The sequence below is a fragment of the Scyliorhinus torazame genome, chromosome 8 (assembly GCF_047496885.1).
Source record: "Scyliorhinus torazame isolate Kashiwa2021f chromosome 8, sScyTor2.1, whole genome shotgun sequence".
NCBI lineage: Eukaryota > Metazoa > Chordata > Chondrichthyes > Carcharhiniformes > Scyliorhinidae > Scyliorhinus > Scyliorhinus torazame.
In genome coordinates this window covers 190,949,678-190,972,397 of record NC_092714.1, presented here as the reverse complement: position 1 = coordinate 190,972,397, position 22,720 = coordinate 190,949,678, and the positions used below count along the sequence as shown (strand labels likewise).

At 44.7% G+C, this 22,720-nt stretch overlaps 1 protein-coding gene across 1 annotated transcript in view; it reads left to right on the top strand.

Annotated features, from left to right (window-relative positions):
• The first annotated feature begins 1,962 nt into the window (after nucleotides 1–1,962).
• The window catches only part of LOC140428309 (bactericidal permeability-increasing protein-like), a 117,763-nt gene continuing 97,005 nt past the window's right edge, over nucleotides 1,963–22,720 (top strand). The window contains exons 1-6 of the mRNA XM_072514646.1: nucleotides 1,963–2,146; nucleotides 7,243–7,312; nucleotides 7,816–7,963; nucleotides 14,323–14,431; nucleotides 18,511–18,639; nucleotides 21,110–21,262. Coding sequence (XP_072370747.1) covers nucleotides 7,840–7,963; nucleotides 14,323–14,431; nucleotides 18,511–18,639; nucleotides 21,110–21,262 — 515 coding nt within the window. The 5' untranslated portion in view covers nucleotides 1,963–2,146; nucleotides 7,243–7,312; nucleotides 7,816–7,839. The remainder of the gene's footprint in view (nucleotides 2,147–7,242; nucleotides 7,313–7,815; nucleotides 7,964–14,322; nucleotides 14,432–18,510; nucleotides 18,640–21,109; nucleotides 21,263–22,720) is intronic.

Genomic DNA, 22,720 nt, shown 5'->3' with positions numbered 1-22,720 from the left:
TGGTGCTCTGCATATTCACGGGACACAATGGGCAGTCAGTCGAGTGGTAAGCCAGGTGGCTGCCTTACAGGCTACGGCAGTGGTGGTCTGTGCCTGGCCACCCTAGACCCCAGGAGACACCCCACCTCCATGGCTCTTCTGGTAATCCCCTCCCCTTCCGGCACTTGCGGTCGCCCCCGCAAGCAGCGGCACAACTGGCCATCGTTGCGCCTGTGGAAACTTTTCTTACCTCCTCAATCCTTCGGCAACAGCGGCACCTGGACCCCGTTTTTAAATATCACAAATTAACCTTGCCATCGTCACTTCTGCCTGGCGGAGGTGGAGCATTGTGGGAGGCAGAGCAAGTCTGGCCCACGACTGATATGCTAACAGCCATTACTGTATAATTTGCATGCTCACGCCTGTGTGGGGCTTGGAACACATTCACGCTGCTATCGAGGTGCCGGAGCATGGCGTTCCTCTGGGTACTTGGCGCTGTGCCAGGGATTGGGCCTGTGAGGGTGCAGCCTTGTCCATTAGAGGGCGAGTCAGTGGGTGCTCGATGACCCCTGAAGAGGCAAGTTGGGTGAAGGGGAGGGGGGATGGGTTCTGAGACGGTGTTGAGGTGGGGGGGGGTGTTAAAAGATTGGGGTTGCATTTAAGAATGGCGTCCCGATCCGCGCGTAGTCTTAAAAAGTATCTTCAATGGGGAGTTTCTAGCTGAGGCCACAAAAAGCGGCAAGTGCCGTTGAAAAGCGGGGTGTTTCTTGGCGCCTCTAGCGCGGTCTTTCTCAGCACTGCTGGTGTCAAGAAACACCCTGCTAAATGTGCCTTTAGCGGACTTTAACTCGAGTCTGCTGAATCGTGCCCTGAATTCTGTTCCAAAGAAGAGTCATGTTGGCTTCAACGTTAACTATTTCTGTTGCCACGGCTGCATGCAACACCTGAGCACTTCTGCTTTTAATTAAAGCAAAAGGGCGGTCTGAGGTCCCCTGATAGTTAGGAATGGACTAACGGCTGTGCATGCTGCCTTGGGTAGCCTCTGGTGCTTTTTTTAAGGCAGTAAAAAAACAATCTGAAAGGTATTATTGTGGACTAAGGGATCCTGTTGTATATAGCTCAAATCCATAAGGGACTGTTGGCATTTTTCTCTATCAGAGAAAGACAAGTGGTTATAGCTTGAGGGGCACCAATAAGAATCAAGGATGGTTGACCATGCATCTTTTTGTTATGGGCCTTTTCGAAGCAGGTAGATTATCAACCCGTTTGGCTATGGAATGGACACTCAAGAATGAGGAATCCCCCCAGAAAATGCATGATTGAGACCCAGCACTAAGCTGAAATGCAAAGATCCTGCCAAAAGATACTTGATAAGCACTTCAATATAAAATACAACTACTTCTGTAGCCGTCATTGATGACTGAATGTGATTGTAATTTTTAAAAAGGCACAACCTGTGTCTCTTAACTTTGCTCCTTTGTGAGGAACCTACTCCGACTTTTTAGAGTGGCCAACGTTTGAACCTACTGCCAGTCTACTGATACGTTAGTACACTTAAATTATGGCAGTTAGTAGTTTGTCATGTTACTTAATGTTGCTTTTATTTGATTGCCAAATAATTAATGGTACGCAAACACTTGACACTGATCTTTGATTTGATATTGTGTATGTTTGTGTAGTGAAAATACTCAATTGAAGTCTAGATTGCTGATGATTAGATTCGGGCAGAATTCTATAGCTGTGACTTACCATTACATTTCACATTATCAGAGCAATGGAATGCATTCAAGGAGGAGGTAAATTTGGTTTAGAGCAAATATGTTCCCATGCAGCAAAAGGGCAGGGCTCACAAATCCAGTGTCCTTCGGTGCCAAGGAGCATTACGGTAGGGTAGGGGCGACTAGGGCCTTTTCACAGTAACTTTATTTGAAGCCTACTTGTGACAATAAGCGATTATATCTTTTTTTTAAAATGTTAAATACCGAGGGCTTAACACTGAAAAAAGCCTGGTGTCGCTTAGGAAGTGAGATGCCATTTTATTTTTAAACTTGCGAAGCAAAAGGGAGGAAGTGAAACAAAATTAGCAAGAAAAGTCAAGAACGCGTGAAGGCGTTGTGTAAATACACAGAACAAGACGGTAGCTGAGCAAAAGGTTATATCGAAAAAGGTAAGCTGCGTGTGGAGACAGAAAACATGGGATTCTTCTTACTGAATACTTTGACCCAGATTTTCATCCTCTTGGTGGGAATTGTTAGTCACCAATTTTCTCATATCAGAATCCCATTTCCTACCTGGCAATGCCTGCCCATGTTAGATTCTTGATGGGGTGAAGGGGGGTGGGCTGAAGCCATGGTCATTACCTACAGATCAGATGTAAGTTGGAATGGAGATGGCAGATGCGCTGGCAGGCAGGTTACACGGCCCATCAGCCTGTTCTGTCCATGATTAGTAGGGACACGAGACCTCATCCTCTCCCCGCCTGCTCGATACCCTTCTGCCAGCTTATCCATAATGAACAGAACTTGTGAACCTTATAAGGCATAAAACCGCAACCTATCTGAGGAAAGACAAGTGCGACCCCATGGTGAAGCAATGCATCCCCTTAAGTCCTCCAGGTTCCATGATAAAGGGAGAAGGTACTCTTCTCCAAGGGTTAGACCTTCCTGGCAAAGCCTGGTTGAAGATTGCAGGACCGGTCAGCAGCCATTGCATCTGGCAATGTTCATGGGTGCAGTGTCACAAATGGGTCAATGACCTCCGCTGCACATGCAAGCCTAACTTACTGCTGGCTCTGTTGCCACTTTCAATCATCATTGGATGGATCGCCACATTTGGGATCACCAGAACCCGCTGTCTAATGATGCAATGACGTTTCTGGATGGCAGGCCTAATCTGTCAATTGGCAGTCCCTTCCATGTCTCATGGCATAGACAAATAGAATAGAGGAAATATCCGGGAGTCTTCACCATGTGCCTAAGGGATGCCAGCAGCATATATGTTCATCTGATCATTGTGTGGATGCTCAGGCAATGATCAGCTTGACCCATTCCTTCTGCATGCAGGAGAAACAAGAAGACCTTCCAATAGGGCTCCTCAGGTCTCGGTACTAGATCCCTTTTTTTGTGTGATTTTAATATATATAGTATATATATCCATATTTATATCTATATTTAAATGTAGTGGCTGGATTAAGAAGTTTGTTGGTGTAACCAAAATATATCAAGTGGTCGATAATGAGGAAGAAGACTTACTGCGAGAAGGTAGCAATGGACAGGACAACTGGCAGAAAATTGGGAAATGGAATTCAGTCCAGAGAAGTGCGAGGTAATGCATTTGAAGAAGGCAAACAGCAAGGGCCTACAGAATAAGTGGTAGGATATTAAGAGATTTAGTGGAACAAAGGGGCCTTGGTGTGTATGTCCACAGGTCCCTAAAGGTAGTACGGCAGGTAGATAAGGTGGTGAAAAAGACATGGGATACTGTCCTTTATTAGCCGAGGCCTAGTCTAAGAAGCCCAAGCAAAACGAGTTAATGAGATTCTGGGGGAAGCTCTCTGCTAATTGAAGTCATACCCAGCTGAAAGGAAGATGATTGTGATTGTTGGAGATCAATCATTTCAGTTCCAGGATATCACTGCAGGGGTTCCTCAGGGTAATGACCTCAGCCAAACCATCTTCAACTGCTTCCGTCACAAGGTCAGAACTGGGGGTGTTGGATGATAATTGCACAATGTTCAGGATCACTCATGATGCCTCAGGTAATGAAGCAGTCCATGTCCATATGCAGCAAGACCTGGACAATATCCAGCTTGGGCTGACAATTGGCGAGTAACATCGGGTTACACAAGTGCCAGGTAATGGCCATTTCTAATAAGAGAGAATCTAACCAGTGACATTCAATAGTATTACCATTGCTGAATCCCCCACCATCAACATCCTTGAGGTTGCCATTGACTAGAAACTGAACTGGACTATCTATATCAATATTGTGACTGCAACGGCAGGTCAGAGTTCATGAATCCTGTGGCAAGTAACTCACCTCCTGACTCTCCAAAACCTGTCCACATCTACATGGCACAGATCAGGATTGTGATGGAATACTTTCCACTTGCCTGGATGAGTGCAGCTCCAACAACACTCAAAAAGCTTGACAGCATCCAGGGCAAAGCAGCCCACTTGACTAGCACTTCACCCACAAATGTTCACTCCCTCCAGCACTGATGCACAATGTCAGCCGTGTGTGCCATCTCTAAGATGTACTGCAGGAAATCACCAAGCCCCCTTAGTCAGAACCTTCCAAACCCACAACCACTATCATCTAGCAGGACAAGGGCAGCAGATCAAGGGAACACCACCACCTGGAAATTCCTCGCCAAGCCACTCACCATCCTGACTTGGAAATGTATCACCGCTCTGTCAATGTCACAGGAGGGGATCGAACGGCGACGTTGTGCCTGAAAGGCAGTGAGCCACAGCGCAACGTGGCCAATAAAAGCTGCGAGACCCCACTCCGCGAGAACTAACATGATGGGCGGGATCACTTTTTGGCAAATCTGCATTATAGAGTGAGACAGTTAGCTTCACTCTAATATACAGTTTTCCGAGGCACCCGAGGGGTTGGGATCTATCTCCTTCGCCTCAGAGTCCTTGGGCAAGCGCTGTTCAGTGATAATCTCCAAAAACTGGGACCAGGCAGAATGATGCTGGTAGGGGACTCCCAGAGTATCAGAGGCACTCGGGTGTCTGCCCTTTGGGCAGGGTGGAACCCTGGCACTGTGGCTGCCACTCTGGCAGTTCCACCATGGCACTGCCAAGGTACCCAGGTGGCACTGCCAATTTTATACATTGGCGGTGCCAGGATTCCAAGCTGGCGACGATCAGGTCAGGGGTATTGGGAGGGTTGTGGGGGCCTGGGGACCCCTCATTGTAAGTTGGGGCTTGAGGAGCAGTTGGGGCTGTAATGTTCTTTGATTATGCTGATGTTGAATCTTGATGTGGTAATGTTAACAAAAAACATTAGACTTTGTTTTACACCAAAACTATTTATTACTAATGCTACTCAAAAGGATTACTATAATGTCTAAGATTAATACAGTTAGAAATAATGGTCCAACACAAACTTACACTAATACTACAGAGCTACTCTAATATGTGACTGCCATCAACTCCTTACTAACACCTTGTCCAGGATCACATTGTGCATCCTGGTCACGTGCATGCATACTCACACCACCTGCTGGTCGGATGCTAGAACTACAACTGTAAAACTTATAACTTATAATGCATATACATATGATGATCTACTCATATCATATACAGATGATAGTCTACTTATCATCACAGGGGCTACTTCGGGAGCTCCAGAGATCATTTTAAATTGGTGTCTTGATCTCTCACTGCACTGAGGAGCTCCACGCGCCGGAACTCCTCAGTGCAGAAATCGGGCTATATTGTCTGAGCACCCCACCATCACCACCACCAAAGCCCCAAGTCACATATAAGTGGGTTCTCGATTTCCCCCCCTGAGCCTCACACCCTGGGGCCCGATCCCCAGCGTGGGGAAAATGTCTGCCTGGTATCTTGGCACTGACCCTGTCCGCTGGCAGTGCCACCTTTGCACCATGAAAGTGCCAGGGTGCCACCATGCCCAGAGGGCAACACCTGATGGCCTCCGATCCCCTGGGAGACCCCCAAGAGTGCTGTTCCGGATGGTATGATTCCAACAAGCAGAGAGTTTTGCAGCTGATTCCCATTGACTCCAGTTGAGCTCGGGCTCCTTGATGCCATACTCTTCAAATGTTGCCTTGATGTCAAGGGCAGTCACTCTCACCTCATCTAGTTTAATGGTAAAAACTGGGCGGCATGGACTGGTTGGGCCGAAGGGCCTGTTTCCATGCTGTAAACTTCTATGATTCTATGATTCTATCTCTGTCATTCAGCTCTTCTGTCCATTTTTGAACCAAGGCTGTAATGAGGTTAGGAGCAGAGTTACCCTGGTGGAACCCAAAATGAGCACCCATGAGCAGGTTATTTATTTTTATTCGTTCATGGGATGTGGGCATTGCAGGCTGTGCCAGCATTTATTGCCCATCCCTAATTGCCATTGAGGGGGCGGTTAAGAGTCAACCCCATTGCTGTGAGTTTGGAGTTACATGTAGGCCCGACCAGGTAAAGATGGCAGATTTCCATCCCTGAAGGACATCAATGAACCAGTTAGGTTTTTATGACAATCGACAATGGTTTCATGATCATCATTAGACTTTTAATTCCACATATTTTATTGAGTTTAAATTCCATCACCTGCCGCGGTGGGATTTAAACCCAGGTCCTCAGATTAATATCCTGGGTCTCTGGCTTTCTAGTCCAAGGACAATACCACTATGCCACTACCTCCCCATTTGAGCTGTTTCACTCAAATATGCAGATTTACTGGATAGTGATCCCACCCACAAAATGCAGGATTCAGATCACAGTATCTCACGAGGCATGGCGAGCTGGGTAGATCCGGGAAGAGGGATCTCTCAGTGCCTATCGGGCCCAACGCGGCAGGTAGATCGCGCCCTTAGAAACCTTTCCGTTAGATCACGCCCTTAAAGTAATTGATAGAGAATTAGCAGTTGAGGAGAAACCTTTTCTCACACTATCTACAAGATACAAGTTGGAATACTGTTCACACTCCTGGTTGAGTGCTCCTCCACTCCAGAAACTCAACACCATCCTGGACAAAACAGCTGCTTGACTGACACCCTATTCTCCACTTCTAAAATCCACTCCGTCCACTGATGCACAATGGCAGCAATGTGTGCCATCTACCAGATGCATTGTTCTGCACTGCTCTGCAACTCACCAAGGCTCCTTCAACAGCACCTTCCAAATCTGCAACCTCTACCACCTTTAAGGATATTGAGTTAAACATAATATGGTTTGTATAGAATCACTACAGTGTAGAAGAGGGCCATTCGGCCCATTGAGTCTGCACCGACCCTCCTAGGGTCAGGCCCCCACATTATCCCCTTAACCCAGTAACCCCACCTAATTTCACCACTTGGACACTAAACGGCAATTGATCGTGGCCAATACACCTAACCTGCACATCTTTGGAATGTGGGAGGAAACCAGAGCACCCGGAGAAAACCCACGCACACACGGGGAGAAAGTGAAAACTTACACAGTCACCCAAGGCTGGAATTGAAACTGGTCCCTGGAGCTGAGGTGTAGTGGTATTGTTCTGTCATTGACTGGACATTTCTTCCTGTTTCTGTAGAAACAAATCAAAAATACTTTGGAGAAGTACATTTTGCTCACATTGGTCGCACTTGAACTATACAGAGAAGGTAAGCTGATCATGGTTAAAAAATACCTCGGTCCTGAATTTGATAGCTGCAATTTATTTAGATCTATACTTTATAAAAGTAAGCCTCAGAACTGTTTGTGCACTGTTATTGTACATAGTATATATCCTGACATGTTTGATACCTTAAAAAAAGTGTTGTTGAATCTAGCTTACAAAAGTGTTGTTAAATCTAGCTTTTGTAAGCATGTTTTGTCTGAAGATGACCATTTGCTTATTGTTAGTTTATTTTGAAAATTATATTATCTCAGTAAAATACCTGGAACAAACAACAGCAAATCCTGCAAACCACAAGTTTCTAATATACAAGAAATTATACCTAATACAGCAGGTGACTTTATGGACCACCAGGTTTGGATGCTATCAAGCAGAATTTAATTTGACAATGTAATCCTGAACATTTTGATAATATTACATGAGCAGCAATAAACTTAAATAACGTCTAACATAACAGGAAACTTTGTTATTCATTGGAATATTTTACAGGTGTATCCTGCTGATCCAAATGAAATGTCCGGAGCAAAAATGTACCTGCCAACCTGGGTCACTCTTGTTCTGATTGGAACTGTGCTTGGAGAGGCTGATCCCAATCCAGGAATACAAAGTAAACTTACACAGAAAGCTTTAGAATATGGTACGTATAGTACGAATACTGTCCGTTACTGTATCCTGTGTCTTTCACTTTGAGTCATAGCATGATTCTCAAAATTGTAAATGGCAAGAGTTTATAACCTCCCTATTTCAAACTTACATTGGAAATGTATCTTTAAATAGATGCAGGATGAAATTTCCTCCCAAAATGACTAAATGCAATTTTGGGCGGGAAAACCGGTGCGAATCACGGCAGGAATTCTCCGGTCATTCGCTGGTGGTAGGATTCTCTAGTACCGACGGAAGTACATCCCTGCCAGGAGTTTCCCAGTGGCGTGGGGTGGCTTCTCATTCGGCATTCTCCTTGACAGCAGTGGGAACAGTGGGTGTGCTGGGTGCATCGCGGCAGAAAAATCGTCCCGCCATGTTTCAGCCAGATCAAACAAACAAGAAAGTGAACAAGTCACAAAACAAGTAGAAGCTGAAAGCGCCAAAGTGAGCAAGAAGCTTGTAATGTAATTTTCAAACTCTGGTCAAAAGGGAGTATGATCTATTTAAGCACGTGTGCTGTACATTTTAATAATATCCAACTCAGGAAATTAGACAGGCCCATTTTCAATGCAAGTTTGGTATGTTATGGGTGCTCTGGGAGCCTGATGTACGCTCGTAGAATACAATCATGTGATTACAGTACATGAGACCATTCAGCCCCTTTTGTCCATGCCAGCACTCTGCATAAGAGGTTCACCTAGTTCAACTCCGTCTTTTCCGGTAGTGCTGCAAATATTTTCTCTTCAGATAATTATCAAATTCTCCTTTGAGAACTACGACTGAATCTACCTCTATCACACTCTCAAACAGAGTATTCCAGATCCTAACCACTCGCTGCATGCAATGTTTTTTTTTATGTCGTTGGTGCTTTGTTGCCAATTACTTTGAATGTGTTCTTAGATTCTTGATCCTTCCAGCAAGTTTTTCCGTAACTAACGCTATCCAAAACCCTCATAATTTTGAACAATTCTATCAAATTTTCTCTTCATTGTCTCTTCTCTGTGAAGAACTGCCCAAGCTTCTCCAATCTATCCACATAATTAAAATTCCTCATCCCTGAAGCCATTCCTGTCAATCTTGTCTGCACTCTCGCGAATGCCCTCAAGTCCTTCCTAAAGTGTGGTTCCCAGAATTGGACACTGTCATAATATACTGTTATGGGCGAGGTGTTTTCAGAACCCCAAAATGTATCATGGAATTCCACCAACCTCCCCCTTTAATGGATTGTTGCTTTTGAAGCACACGGCTTGTTCCCCAGGTGTGATATTACAATTATGGACACATGGTTTTTAACACAAAACAATGTTTATTCTATGAACTCAATTTAATCTTTTAAATAAACATTGGATCCCTTACTGCAAAGACAACCCCGAAAATAATACAACACTAAATAATCCCTCAAAATGTTCCTTCAAACATCCAAAAGACTTCAAACCTTCAAAACAATAACACACCAGGTCACAGAATATATATTTTCTGTTTGATGGCAGAGATCTATCAGCTTGGTTGACTTCAGCTCCAGCACCTTGCTTTTCTTCCTGCAGCTCTCTGGAAACACACTGGCACACGCAAGCTGCTTTTTCAAACTGAAACCAAAAGCAGAAGTGAGCTCAGCCCCCCCCCCCCCCCCCTGTGAGATCACTTCAATAATATGATTAACTCCATTCCTTAAAATACATTGCTTAAACATCCATTTCTTACAGGTACTCTCACATGACAATACATCTATGTATACATTGGAGTGCAGACAGGCAGTGATTGACACACAGGATGACCAGCCAGCATACAGAACAGAGCAGCCAATCATCAGACAGGACATGACCACTATAAAGCCAGAGGGCACCAGTTTTCCCGCTCTCTCGGGACCCAGCCTCTGAGACAGTCAGAATTGGTGAGCTGGCCAGTGCCTACACCATGTGGTAGCTAGTAAGTCTGGTTAGGCTAGTATCAGGTCTCCAGTCAAGTCAGCATAGTGTCAACCATAGTTGAACATGTATAATAGTTTAGATGTTAAATAAAATTGTGTTGCATCTTATCAAGTGTTGGAGGTCTGTCTCTCGCTACACTGCATCAAGTGCAGTCCACATCGACCCAGCCTACCCAACACATCATGGTACCAGTAAGTGATGCTGAAAATTGACGGACCTACATTGAGTGAATCAGCGTTGACCAGCAAACAGACGGACCTACCTTGAGTGAATCAGCTTTGACCAGCAAACAGCCATCCGGTGACATGGAAAATGTCCACCCTCCTCCGCAGCGCCGCACCGCCGACAGCCTCGGTGCAAATTGGAAGATCTTCAAACAAAAGTTCCAACTCTATCTAGAAGCCACCGACCTAGAGGCCGCATCGGACGCCAGGAAGATCACACTATTCCTCCACAGCCGGGGACCACGCCATCCACATCTGCAACTCCCTTACATTCGCTGAAGGCGAAGACAGGACAAAATTTAAAACAGTCCTGCTGAAGTTCGACAGCCACTGCGACATTGAGGTGAATGAGAGCTTTGAACCTTTGTAAATATCGTTGTTACTGTTTCACCTGCCCTATATCTGCACTAGCGACACCTTCCTGTGTACATAAGTTCTGTATATAGTCACTCACATATACACATCCACACGCACATGCACCTTAATATTTATTATCTCAACACACGATACAGAACAAAAAAAAAAGGGGGGGAAGATGTCATAATATACATCTATGTATACAATGGAGTGCAGACAGGCAGTGATTGCCACACAGGATGACCAGTAAGTACACAGAACAGAACAGCCAATTACCAGACAGGACGCGACCACTATAAAGCCAGAGGGCACCAGTTTTCCCGCTCTCTCGGGACCCAGCCTCTGAGACAGTCAGAGTTGGTGAGCTGGCCAGTGCAAACACCATGTGATAGCTAGTAAGTCTGGTTAGGCTAGTATCAGGTCTCCAGTCAAGTCAGCATTGTGTCAACCCACAGTTGAACATGTATAATAGTTGCACCTTATCAAGTGTTGGAGGTCTGTCTCTCGCTACACTGCATCAAGTGCAGTCCACATCGACCCAGCCTACCCAACACATCAGACACGACGCTCCAGTTGAGGACAGCCCAATGTTTCATAGAGGTTCATCATAACTTCCTTACTGTTCCACTCTGTGCCTTTACTTATAAACCCCACGCTTCATGTAACTTATTGGCTACTTTCATAATCTGCCTTGCAACCTTTGCTATTTGTGCACATATACTTGCAGGTCATTCTGCTTCAGGATTTAGAATTGTACCTTTAGTTTATATTGTCTCTCCTCATTCTTCCTACCAAAATGCATCACCTCACACTGCTCTGCATCAAATCTCATCTGCCATGTGTTTACGCATTCCACCAGCCTGTCTGTGTCTCCGTGAAGTCCATCGCTATCCTCCTTGATGTTCAGAATACTTCCATGTTTTGTGTCATCTGCAAATTTTGAAATTTGTGACCTGCACACCCAAGTTTCAACCATTAATATAGATCAAGAAAAGCACCAATACTAATACTGACATAAGATCATAGGAGCAGGAACAGGTCATACAGCCTATCAAGCTTGCTTTAAATTCAATGTAATCATGGCTGATGAGCTCCTGCAGAATCCCACTATATACCTTCTTGCAAGTTAGTAAAAAATAATTTGTCCGTAACAAATCTGTGCTAGAGATATATACTAAATTGAAGAAATAGATGCAATTAGTGTATATTGATCAGGAAATTGTCCAAAAGGGAAGGGTTAACCACCTCTCCTTGAGCTTCAATGGCAATAGCATTATCAAATCCCCAACCATCAATATCCATTGACCACAAGATTAACTGTACCAATATTAACATAAATATTGTGGTTACAAGAGCAGGTCAGGGGCTGAGCATTATGTGGCAAAGGGCTCACCTCCCGAGTCCCCAAGGTCTTTTCAACATGTACAAGGCACTTGCTTGGATGAGTGCAACTCCAACAACATTTAAGAAGCTCATCACCATCTCGGACAAAGGCACCCTACCCAGCACCTGAAATATTGATACCCTCCCCCACCACTGCACAGTGGCAGCAGTGTGCACCATCTACAAAAAGATGCACTGGAGCAACTCATCAAGACTCCTTCAACAGCACCTCCGAAAATTGCGACCTCCACCAACTTGGAGGACAAGGGCAGTGGCTGCCTGGAAGCACCCACCTGACTCGGAAAAATATTGTCGCTGGGTCGGAATTCTGGAATTCCCTAGTTGTGGGAATGTCTTCACTACACATTGCAACAGTCCAAGAAGACTGGTCACCTGCTCAACTCCTTCTGAACGGCAGTTGGGGATAAGCAATAAATGCTGGCCTTGGAATTTGGAGTAATGATCTTGGAGAGCACTCAACTGGGGGCTGCTTAATAAGATGGAATTTTACAAGATGAAAGGTTAGAACTGGACTTGATGGATGAAGCATATCAAGGCGTCAAAGGAAATGAATCAGGGCAGTTTCTATTAATCTCAATCTCAAGACACAGGCGTACTAAAATGAAAGGAACGGCTTTATAATATTGGGCTCATCCACAGTCTTCAGCACTAACCATATACAGACCTCATTTGAAGTGGTTCCATCACATAAACACTCCGAACACCCGCCGGGTCAGAGAATCGCCGGGGGGGGGGGGGGGGGGGCACGCGAATCCCGCCGCGTCGCTCCGATGCCGGGCCACCGATTCTCTGGGGGGGGGGGGGGGGGGAGGCCTATGTTCCTCCGCACCGGGCCCCTGTAAGACTACCCCATATTGCCTGGGAGCCGACGTAGAGCTGGCAACCCACACGCATGCGTGGACCTGCGCCGGCCGTGACGTGCATGAGCGGACCCGCGCCGGCCGTGACGTGCATGTGCGGACCCGCGCTGGCCGTGGCGGCATGCCCGCACCTGCGGCGGCCGTGGTGCGCCGGCTTTCGAGCGCACAGCACTCCAGCGCCATGCTAGCCCCCCCAGGGAGGCAAGAATGCCTGGGCCATGGCATCAAGGATGATGGGCAAAATCTGATGTTCGATCTCCCATCTATTTTTGACAATTGAGTAAATGAAGGTATTGGCTGAGATTTTCCAGTCAGCAGCAATTGAACAGCATTTCTGAAATATGGAAGTCATTTCAGCGCAGCAGTCATTATTATAACGACCTGTGGGAACAGACCAAATATCTATGTATTTCATCCGCCAATTGGATTGTAGAATTTTTACTGGGGCAGAGTCTGACCAGAAAGTATCAGAATATTAAATTCAATGTCAATACAGCTGGAGAAAGAGAATAAAGGGGAGGGAATGAATGACATTTTTAAGAGGGCAAAATAAAAAAGGGAGAACTTTTAAAACTTTAGTTGAACTGTTAAATCTCCAACAGAAATTAAAAGCTGAAGGAATGGAACCCCACGGTTGAAAATGTTGCATTTCAATGCCAGAGAGGTTGTTTGGCTGTAGTTAAGACCTGTCAAGCCTTTGAAAATTAATTTAACTAGAATGAAGCAACCTTCACATTTTCCATTGAGTTTATTGCGTGTATATCAGGTAAATACAACTTCACACAATTCTATGTAATGTTATGTTGCTTGACGAGATGCCAGTATATGGAGAAACAAGGCATTTTGGGCACTAACATTCTGATTTCCAAGTTTAACTGTGCATGTATATTTGCTGCATGTTACTGTCTGATTTAAACTATAATAATGGTGAGCACTGATAACCTCACAAGCCATTTTTATCATAAAATCTGGGGCCATTGACATTTATGCTTTTGAAATAGCACACTATGAAATATCATACTGCCCCAAACCTAATTTTATATGGGAGAAACTGTTGACATCCTTGTTAAGATTTTCTAATAAAACAAAAACTGACCATTGAAGCTTGAAAATGCTCGTTTACTCATAGGTTTGTTTTCAGTAAAAATACGCATTCGCTATGCAGTTTAATGTGGGCAAACTGTGTGGAAAATCATGGCGAAATTAACAGATGACTCTGTTACACATTAACCTGTAACAGATTAAAATGATGCATTTGGTTGGTAAGTAGTTGAGAACATTTGGAAGAAATGTCACCCAGCATTACACCTTGAATATATTCAGAGAAAGCTTCTATTATTTTTAATATGTACAAATTTAGAATCTCCATTCAATTTTATGTTCTCTAGAAATGCCAGTGATGCTGACATCTGATTGCCCTTACGGCCGGTAGTCTTTACTGTGCTCATTCACACTTACATTTTCTGATGCTATGTCAAATAATAAAGTCCACTGGCAGAAAACAAGTAGTTGAATTTACAACATTTTGCATTGGTTTGACACTCTTTACATATTGTGCTCCTGTTTTAAAATGATCAGCCAGGCAAATCGCCATCACTGCTGCCGAGAAGAAGATCAAGGAGTTTCAACCCCCAGACATGAGTGGGACAATAGACCTACTTGGGTGGATAGACTATCGTATCACAGGGTATGTAATGATAAGAGGTACCTTTTTTGTTGTAACAACCACTCTTACTGTATTACAGCCTGCTCAGCTTGTAAGGTGGCTGCAGAACTGGAATATTTACAGCCCATTGTCTCTGTGCTGGATGCAGTAGAGTTAAAGTCACCATAGTCCCAGATTACCATAGGCTGCTTTCCCCTTTGAGGGGGAGAGCTCACTGGTGTTGATTTAACCTGAAGGTCCCTGCACTTCAGGCGAGGAGCAAGTTTGAGAATGCCGGGCCTTCATGAATAAACTCAGCTGGTACGGGAATTGGCCCCTCTCTGCATCACAAACCAGCTGTCCGGCCAACTGATACAAACCGGCCAGCCGAATCCCATTTTCCAGCTCTTGGTCCATAGCCTTGGTTCTGTAGGTAATGGTACTTCAAATATGTGTCCAAGCAATTCTATACTCTAGAAAATGTGTAACTACTAACTGATTTAATCTTATTACCACACTTCCCTTGCCACATATCGGAAAGTACCATAAAAGCTAAGGAAATAAAAATCTATCTCTGGAATGATACATTCTGCCTGCCCAAGTCTATTGTTTGTCATAATCATTCTGCCTGTTTATGGCTTGATTGTGGCAGCAATGTTCATTTCAGTGGAAGGAAATATTTTGTTATCTTCTAACTTCTGCTTTCTAATTGATTTATGTTCTACATTTATTATTCTCCTGTTTATTTTGCAGAAAATCATTTTTCCTAGAATGTTCAAATAAAAACAAAATACTGCAGATGCTGTAAATCTGAATAAAAACAGAAAATGCTGCATAAGCTTAGCAGGTCTGGCAGCAGCCGTGGAGAGAGAAATCCTCCCCCCCCCCCCCCCCCCCCCCCCCCCCACACACACACACACACAGATGTGCTGCTAGACCTGCTGAGTTTAGCCAGCGTTTTCGGTTTTAACTTCCTAGAATGTTGTTTTCTGAGCACCAAGCAATTTAAGGGTAAGGCTGAATTTGGTAAAATATGACAGCTGCTGTCAAGGGATCCACCAATCACAGCTGTTTAATGATGTTTGACTGCTTTTGAAGACCGGGCTCTATTTTGGAGCATATAGCACCTTGTTGCCAAGCCCTCCTTTAGTGTGATTCTAAGCACAGCTATGAATTATTTGGGGACTATCCTAGCTGAGTCGCTGGACAATATCTGAGTGTGAGCTTTAACAACTTCACTACAGCACTACAGCCATGTCCAATGCATATCAGAGGGCTTGCTGAAGGTCTAAACAACAATAGGAGCATAAGGAGAAGAGGAACATATCAGGTCCCTGTTTCTCGAGGCTGATACAACATCTACGTCACCCAGCCAAATGATTTATGCAAAGACAGGCATTCACTCCCACGGATGTGATGCAGTTGGTTTCGGGATCTTCTTGAGAACTTGCACAAGGAAGTGCATGGCCCCTGCTATACAAAGTGCCATCCTTTTTTAATTGAGGAGCCTGTCAACAAATCTCCTCCTTCTCTTTTGGGGTAATATTATATTAGACGCGTACCACACAACACCAGCATGGGAATATCACAATAACACCAGGATTAGGAGCAGGAATAGGCCATGGGGCCCCACCAGCCTGCACGGTCATTCGATAAGATCATGGCTTGTGGTCTATACCCCACTTTCCTGTCTGCACCCATTCCCCTTAACCCTTGACTTCTTTGACAATCAACAATCTAATACAACCTTGAATATATTCGATAACCCTGCATCCACCGCTCTCCATGGAAGAGAATTCCTGAGGCAATTGATACTCTGAGAGAGAAAAACATCTTCATTGCTGTCTTAAATGGGAGGACCCTCATTTTGAAACTGTGTTCTCTGGTTTTAGCCTCTCTCACAAGGGGAAACAGCCTGTCGGCACCCACCCTGTTGATTCCCCTCAAGATCTTGTACATTTCAATAAGATCACCTCTCATTCTTGTCAACTCCAATGAGTATGGGCCCAACCTTTCCTCGTAATCTGACCTTTTCATCAAAGGAATTAGTGCAGTCAACCTTTCCAAACTGCGTCTATAAGGAGACCAAAACTGTACACAGTACTCCAGGTACGGTCTCGCTAATGTTGGGGAGAAACAATCATTTTGAACACACCAAATATTGTTAGCTGAATAGATTATTTGCCATTTCCATACTGAGGGTATGTATTGATGTTGGATTGAATCCAACTTAATTCCCGGCTGAAATCAGGAGAATGGAAATTGAATAGGTTTGATCATCGGTTGACAATCTATTCTAACAGATTGCTGCTCCAAAAAAGGATTTTTCATGGATTACCATCTAAATGCTTTGCAGTCACACAGACTCAAAACATTCACTCTCTTTCTTTTCTTTCTGCAGGTGCTGCCAGACCTGCTGAGGTTTTTCTAGCATTTTCTGTTTTTGTTTTAGATTCCAACATCTGCTGTATTTTGCTTTAATTTAAATACTGCTACTGGGTGTCATTGAAATTAAGAGTATGGGAAACATTTGCAATACACTTTTACCATTATCCCCTTGTTCCTGAACCTTGACAAACTATTGACTTTATTTTCTAGCGCTAACAGCATTTTAATCGATTTTTTTTTCCAAAAGGTTCCATTTCTATAGTTTCAAAGAGACTGGTGTTTCTTAAATTTAAGTTTACAGCAGTTGTGTACCAGGAAGTAAACAGAATATCTTGCACCCTAAAGCATGGTAGATCCATTATCTCAACTTCCTCGTACTTATCAGCGGCGAGTCTTTCATAAGATTGTCTGAACAAATCATCACAATGAGTGTGTTGAATATGCACTGCACTCACCAGGTTACATTTGTAGCTGCCATTTTAGTACAAATTAAAAGTCACAATCAATATTTTGAGGGTATTGAAATGTTTCTGATTATGCAACATATACATTGAACTTGTGATATTTTTAGAGCCGACCTCGGTATATTTTGAAATCAATCTACAAATAACGGGCGGAATTTTCCTAAAAACCTAGCCAGGTTTTCACTCCAGATCTTCTGACACTTTGTCAAAAAAAAGAATGGGGCCCGTTTTGCGCCATAATTCTGGCAAGTCGTAGCCCGATAGATCCAGCAAGCCATGGTTCCCAGAGATCAGGGTACCTTATTTAAAGGATGCCCCGATCTCAAAGTAAAGCCCCCTCACCCCCGGCAGACGAGGGTAACAGCCTCAAACCTAGATGGCAGAAGGGCAACCACCCCTCCACTCAATATTTGGGACACCCCCCTCCCCTCCCCACCCCCACACCATACAGGCATCAGGGTGACCCGCCCCCCCCCCCCCCCCACCATCGTCCGCATCGGGGCATCATCTCCCCCCCCCCATCACATAATGTGAACCTCCCTCAATAGGGTTCCCGAGACGCTCCACCCCTGAACCTGTCCCCTGGCAGTGCGAACCTGGCAGTAGCAGAGTGCCAGAGAGCTGTGATAGGGCACTACCCAGTCATGTCCCTCACTCCCCTCCCCACCCCCACACCATACAGGCATCAGGGTGCCCCGCCCCCCCCCCCATATCATCGTCGGCATCGGGGTATCATCTCCCCCCCCCCCCACCTCCACATAATGGGAACCTCCCTCAATGGGGTTCCCGAGATGCTCCACCCCTTTACCTGTCCCCTGGCAGTGCGAACCTGGCAGTAGCAGAGTGCCAGAGAGCTGTGCCAGGGCACTACCCAGTCATGTCCCTCACCACCCGAGGGCTGTACTTACTCTGAGCCCCTGGCCTGGTCATCATGACTGGTTTCCGTTTTTGGAAACCAGTGCTGATCCCCGCCGGTGTGATGTCATGTCGGGAGGGGTGGGGGGTGGAGACTCCGATCATCTGACAACACCAGAAGAAATGGCTGTTTAATAATATTTAATTTGTGACAGTTTCATGTCAGGGTGTGAACCTGATTTGGTTGGGGGTGGGGAAAATCTCAAACTGAGATCGTGCCACCACAAGTCCCGCGAGAGGTAGAAGCCACAGCTGAATTTGTGCCCATGGTGAATGGGCCCAAAAATATCACGACCAATATTTTTCCATCCTTGTTCATGAAGGTACAAAATTAATGTGTGTCCTTATTTGCAGGATGTCCATTAAGAGTTTTGGATTGCCTAACTCTGGCATTGGATTCGTCCCCAACTCTGGTGTCAAGTTTTCAATGGATAACGCCCACATTAGCATTGCTGGAAATTGGCATGTGACATTTGGACTGATGTATGTTTTTGTTTGATGTCCCTTATAGCCTGTTGAAAGATTAAGTGTATAATATTCAGTTAAAATGTCAAATGTGCGGTTTTGAACATTTATCATAAACAAAGGTAGAATAAATACTATCAAAATACAACAAGGTATTAATATTGCTGGCTGAGAAATACAAAAAAAAAGTTCCCCAACTCCTGTAAGTCCAAGGAGAATTTTTTTTTCTGATGTGTGCATTGATTTTAACAAATAATGGCCTGTAGCTTCCTCAGAGTGGCAGTCCCTGGCAGATTGCCACTCTGGATAGACTTGCCTTCGTTGAAATTCCAAAACCCGTGTCTTGCCTGTAATGTTCTTGTCGGATGGCCTATTTTATGTTACAAGACCACATGTAGCTAAAGCTATAAATGATTTATTAACTAACTATGAGTCAAATATGTACAAAACAACAGATGAACAACAGTATAAATATGCACAAGCAACCCCCCCCCTCCCAGCTCCCCAGTCAGTCTGAGGTCACCTGACTCTAACATTCACTTATATAACTAATGAGACTTCTAGTGGTCAGTCAGTGAAGTACAAAACAACCATAATATCACTGCATTGCCCAACCTCCATCTAGGTGTAACTGGGGTGCACGGAAAAGGGAATACTCCCTTTTTACGGCATTATCTGCCGTAAAGGAAGTTTTTAAAGGGACAATTTAAATAGAGAAGGCAAGTTTCAAAGGTAAGTGGCTCAGGCAATCGGGAGAAGACTTGGAGAGTGAAGAGACTGGGAGGGATGCGGGGGGACGACGACAATTATTACCACTCTGCAGAAGATTCAGCCCTGGGTTTCTGAATATTGTCTTTGACGCCTTGTACGTTGTCTGTTGTGGCCACTAACTGGTGCACAAAAAACTCTTGGGGCAATTGACCTTTATGTTTTCTATCTCTGCATGTGGCAAAGCCCATAATACTAGCCATAGTTTCCACAGAGTCAACATTTCCATAGAATCCCTACAATGCAGGAGGCCATTAGGCCCAGCAAGTCTGCACCAACTCTCTGAAAGAGCACCCCACTGAGGTCCACTCCCCTGCAACCCACCTAACCTGCACATCCCTGGACACTAAGTGGCAATTTAGCATGGCTAATCCACCTAATCTGCACATTGTTGGACTGTGGGAGGAAACTGAGCACCCGAAGTAAACCACACAGCCACGGGGAGAACGTGTAAACTCAACACAGAGAGTCACCCAAGGCCGGACTTGAACACGGGTCCCTGGCGTTGGGAGGCAGCAGCGCCAGAATTCTCTGGCCTTTGGGATATTCTCTTCCCACAGGCAGTGCACCCCCATTCCCGGGTTTCTGGATCGCGAGGGATGCCTTCGATAGGAAATCTCATTGACAAGTGGCAGGAATAGAGAATCTGCTGCCAGCAATCGGTGCGTCGCTGAGAAACACACAGCTGGGGGACTGGAGAATCCGTCCCTTGTGTTCGTCCCAACAGACCCGCTCAATCCTTCCTTCTCCAGAATGACCTACCACAACCTTTTCATCTTTGGATGCTGCTTTTCTTGAGATTCAAATCAAATCATGATAACTCTTCTTTAAGATCATTACTCGTTCCTCAGCTAAACAGTTCTTTAGAATGCAGTCTTTGCTACAGCTAAACTTGGAGCCCAAACCAGCCATTAAATCTACTGTGATCAATTGGATTTAGGAAGGCATGGTGGCACAGTGGTTAGCTCTGCTGCCTCACAGCGCCAGAGATCCGTGTTCAGTTCAGCTCTGGGTGACTATCTGCCTGTGTGGAGTTTGTACCTTCCCCCCTGTGTCTGTGTGGGATTCCTCTGGGTGCTCCGGTTTCTCCCCCCCCCCCCCCCCCCCAGTCTAAAGATGTGCAGGTTATGAGGATTGGCCATGGTAAATTGCCCCTTAGTGTGCAAAATGTTAGGTGGGGTTACTGGGTTACGGGAATAGGGTGGGGCATTGACCTCGGTAGGGTTCTCTTTTAGAAGCCGGTGCAGACTCAAAGGGACGAAAGGCCTCCTTCTGCAATGTAGGGATTCTATTATTCTAAGGCTTGTGGGACTAAGGAGGCTATAATAGTGATGAGACTGTTAAGAGAAAGAAGCATAGAATGCCAGCAACAAATGTACATTTTCTTTGTGAATTATGATAAAGCTTTAACTGGGTGAATTAGCAAAAGCTGAAAGAGCTGGGGGCATTCACAGTTGACTGGAGAGATAACAGAATGATTTGGCTCTGTACATGGGGCAGACTGCTACAATCAGGACAGTATTTGAACATCAACATTCATGCAAGATAATATAGCCATCATTACATGTGCCAGAATTATTAGGTACTTTGAACTGATGTCTTCTTTCGGACGCAAGTAACCGTTTAGAAGAAAAAAAGTGCACTGATGAGGGTCGACTAATTTATTTGTAAATGTAGCAGATGTATCAGCAATTGTCACATGTGCATTACCTTTCAATAGAAAAGATGGAGGAACCTTTGACCTGAACATTAACGATCTTTCAGCTGCGTTCATTGTTGGCGTTACGCAGGGCAGCGCTCGCCCAGTTTTGAGTTACCAGGACTGTGGCGCAAGCTTAAATCGTTTCAACCTTCAGCTTCATGGAGGAGGCAGGTAAGCTCATTGCACAGCATGAAAGTATTCAGAATGCAAATATCCTTCTGTCAAGGAACACACGTTGTGAAACACACAAGGTATACATATGGTGAGGCATTTGAGAATATGCATTGTGAGGCATGTATAACAAAACAATTTCTTAACAGTCAGTTTGACAGTAACCTTTCTTCAGAATAGGGACAATTTTCTTTATCTACGCAGGCAGTGAACTAGCATTTGTGGATCGACCATCTATTATAAACCTCTCCTGCACTTACTTTCCATTGAATGCAACAGAAGAGAGATTGGGAAATTTATGTAACAGGTGTACCCCCTTACTATGTTGACCAGAGAATGTAAAGCAGAGAGATTGGAAGTCAAGAAAGTAGCTAAATGTAGAAAAATTGATTTCCCATCCTGAAGGTGTGGACTAATGTTGTTTAGTGCCATGGTTGCTGGACGGCCCTCCAGTAATACCTCACCCAAGTGGCAGTTCTTCATATGTCCACAAAGATTTTCTTCATCCTTGGAAAAGGATTGCAGTCGAGCTTAGTCTGTTCTACACCATCAGCAGTGTGCACTTGACACCAGAAATAACAATCTAGAGCAAAATTCCTATTGCCCATTCATTCCCCTTCATTGTTCTTAGTCCAACAACAACTTGACAATTATAATCTAACTTCATAATAATAATCCTTTTATTATTGTCACAAGTAGGCTTACATTAACACTGCAATGAAGTTACTGTGAAAATTCCCTAGTCGCCACATTCCAGTGTCTGTTCTTACCTATAATTACCTACCTCACTTATTTATTATCTTACTTACCTTGGCTGAAGTCAGTGTACATATTTTGGGACCTGACTTCCTTACACAACTCATTATAACACTGGCCGATCATCCAAATGCAGTAAATTACGTGGCAAGTAAATCACCTCCTGACTCTCCAAAGCCTGTCCATCATCTACAAGACACAAGACGAGAGTGTGATGGAATACTCTCCCACACGAGGCAAGAGTGTGATGGAATACTCTCCACGTACTTGGATAGTTCTAGCTCCAACAATACTCAAGCTTGAGACCATCCAGGATAATGGCAGCCTGATTGATTGACACTCCATTCAGCAACTTAACATTCACTCTTTCCACCAACAGCACACGTTGGCTGCAATGTGTGCCATCTACAAATGCACTGCAGCAACTCACTAAGGCTCCTTCAATAGTACCTTCCAAACTTGTGACTTCTACCGCCTGGAAGAACAAGAACAGTAGACACATGGGGAACACGACCATCTGCAAGTTCGCCCCCCAGCCACACACCATCCTGACTTGGAAATATATTACCGTTCCTTCATTATCGCTGGGTCAAAAAGTAGAACTCCATTCCTAATGGCACAATGGGTGTACCTACACCAAATGGACTGCAGTAGTTCACTGCTTCTCAAGGGCAATTAGGGGTGGGCAATAAATGCTGGCCC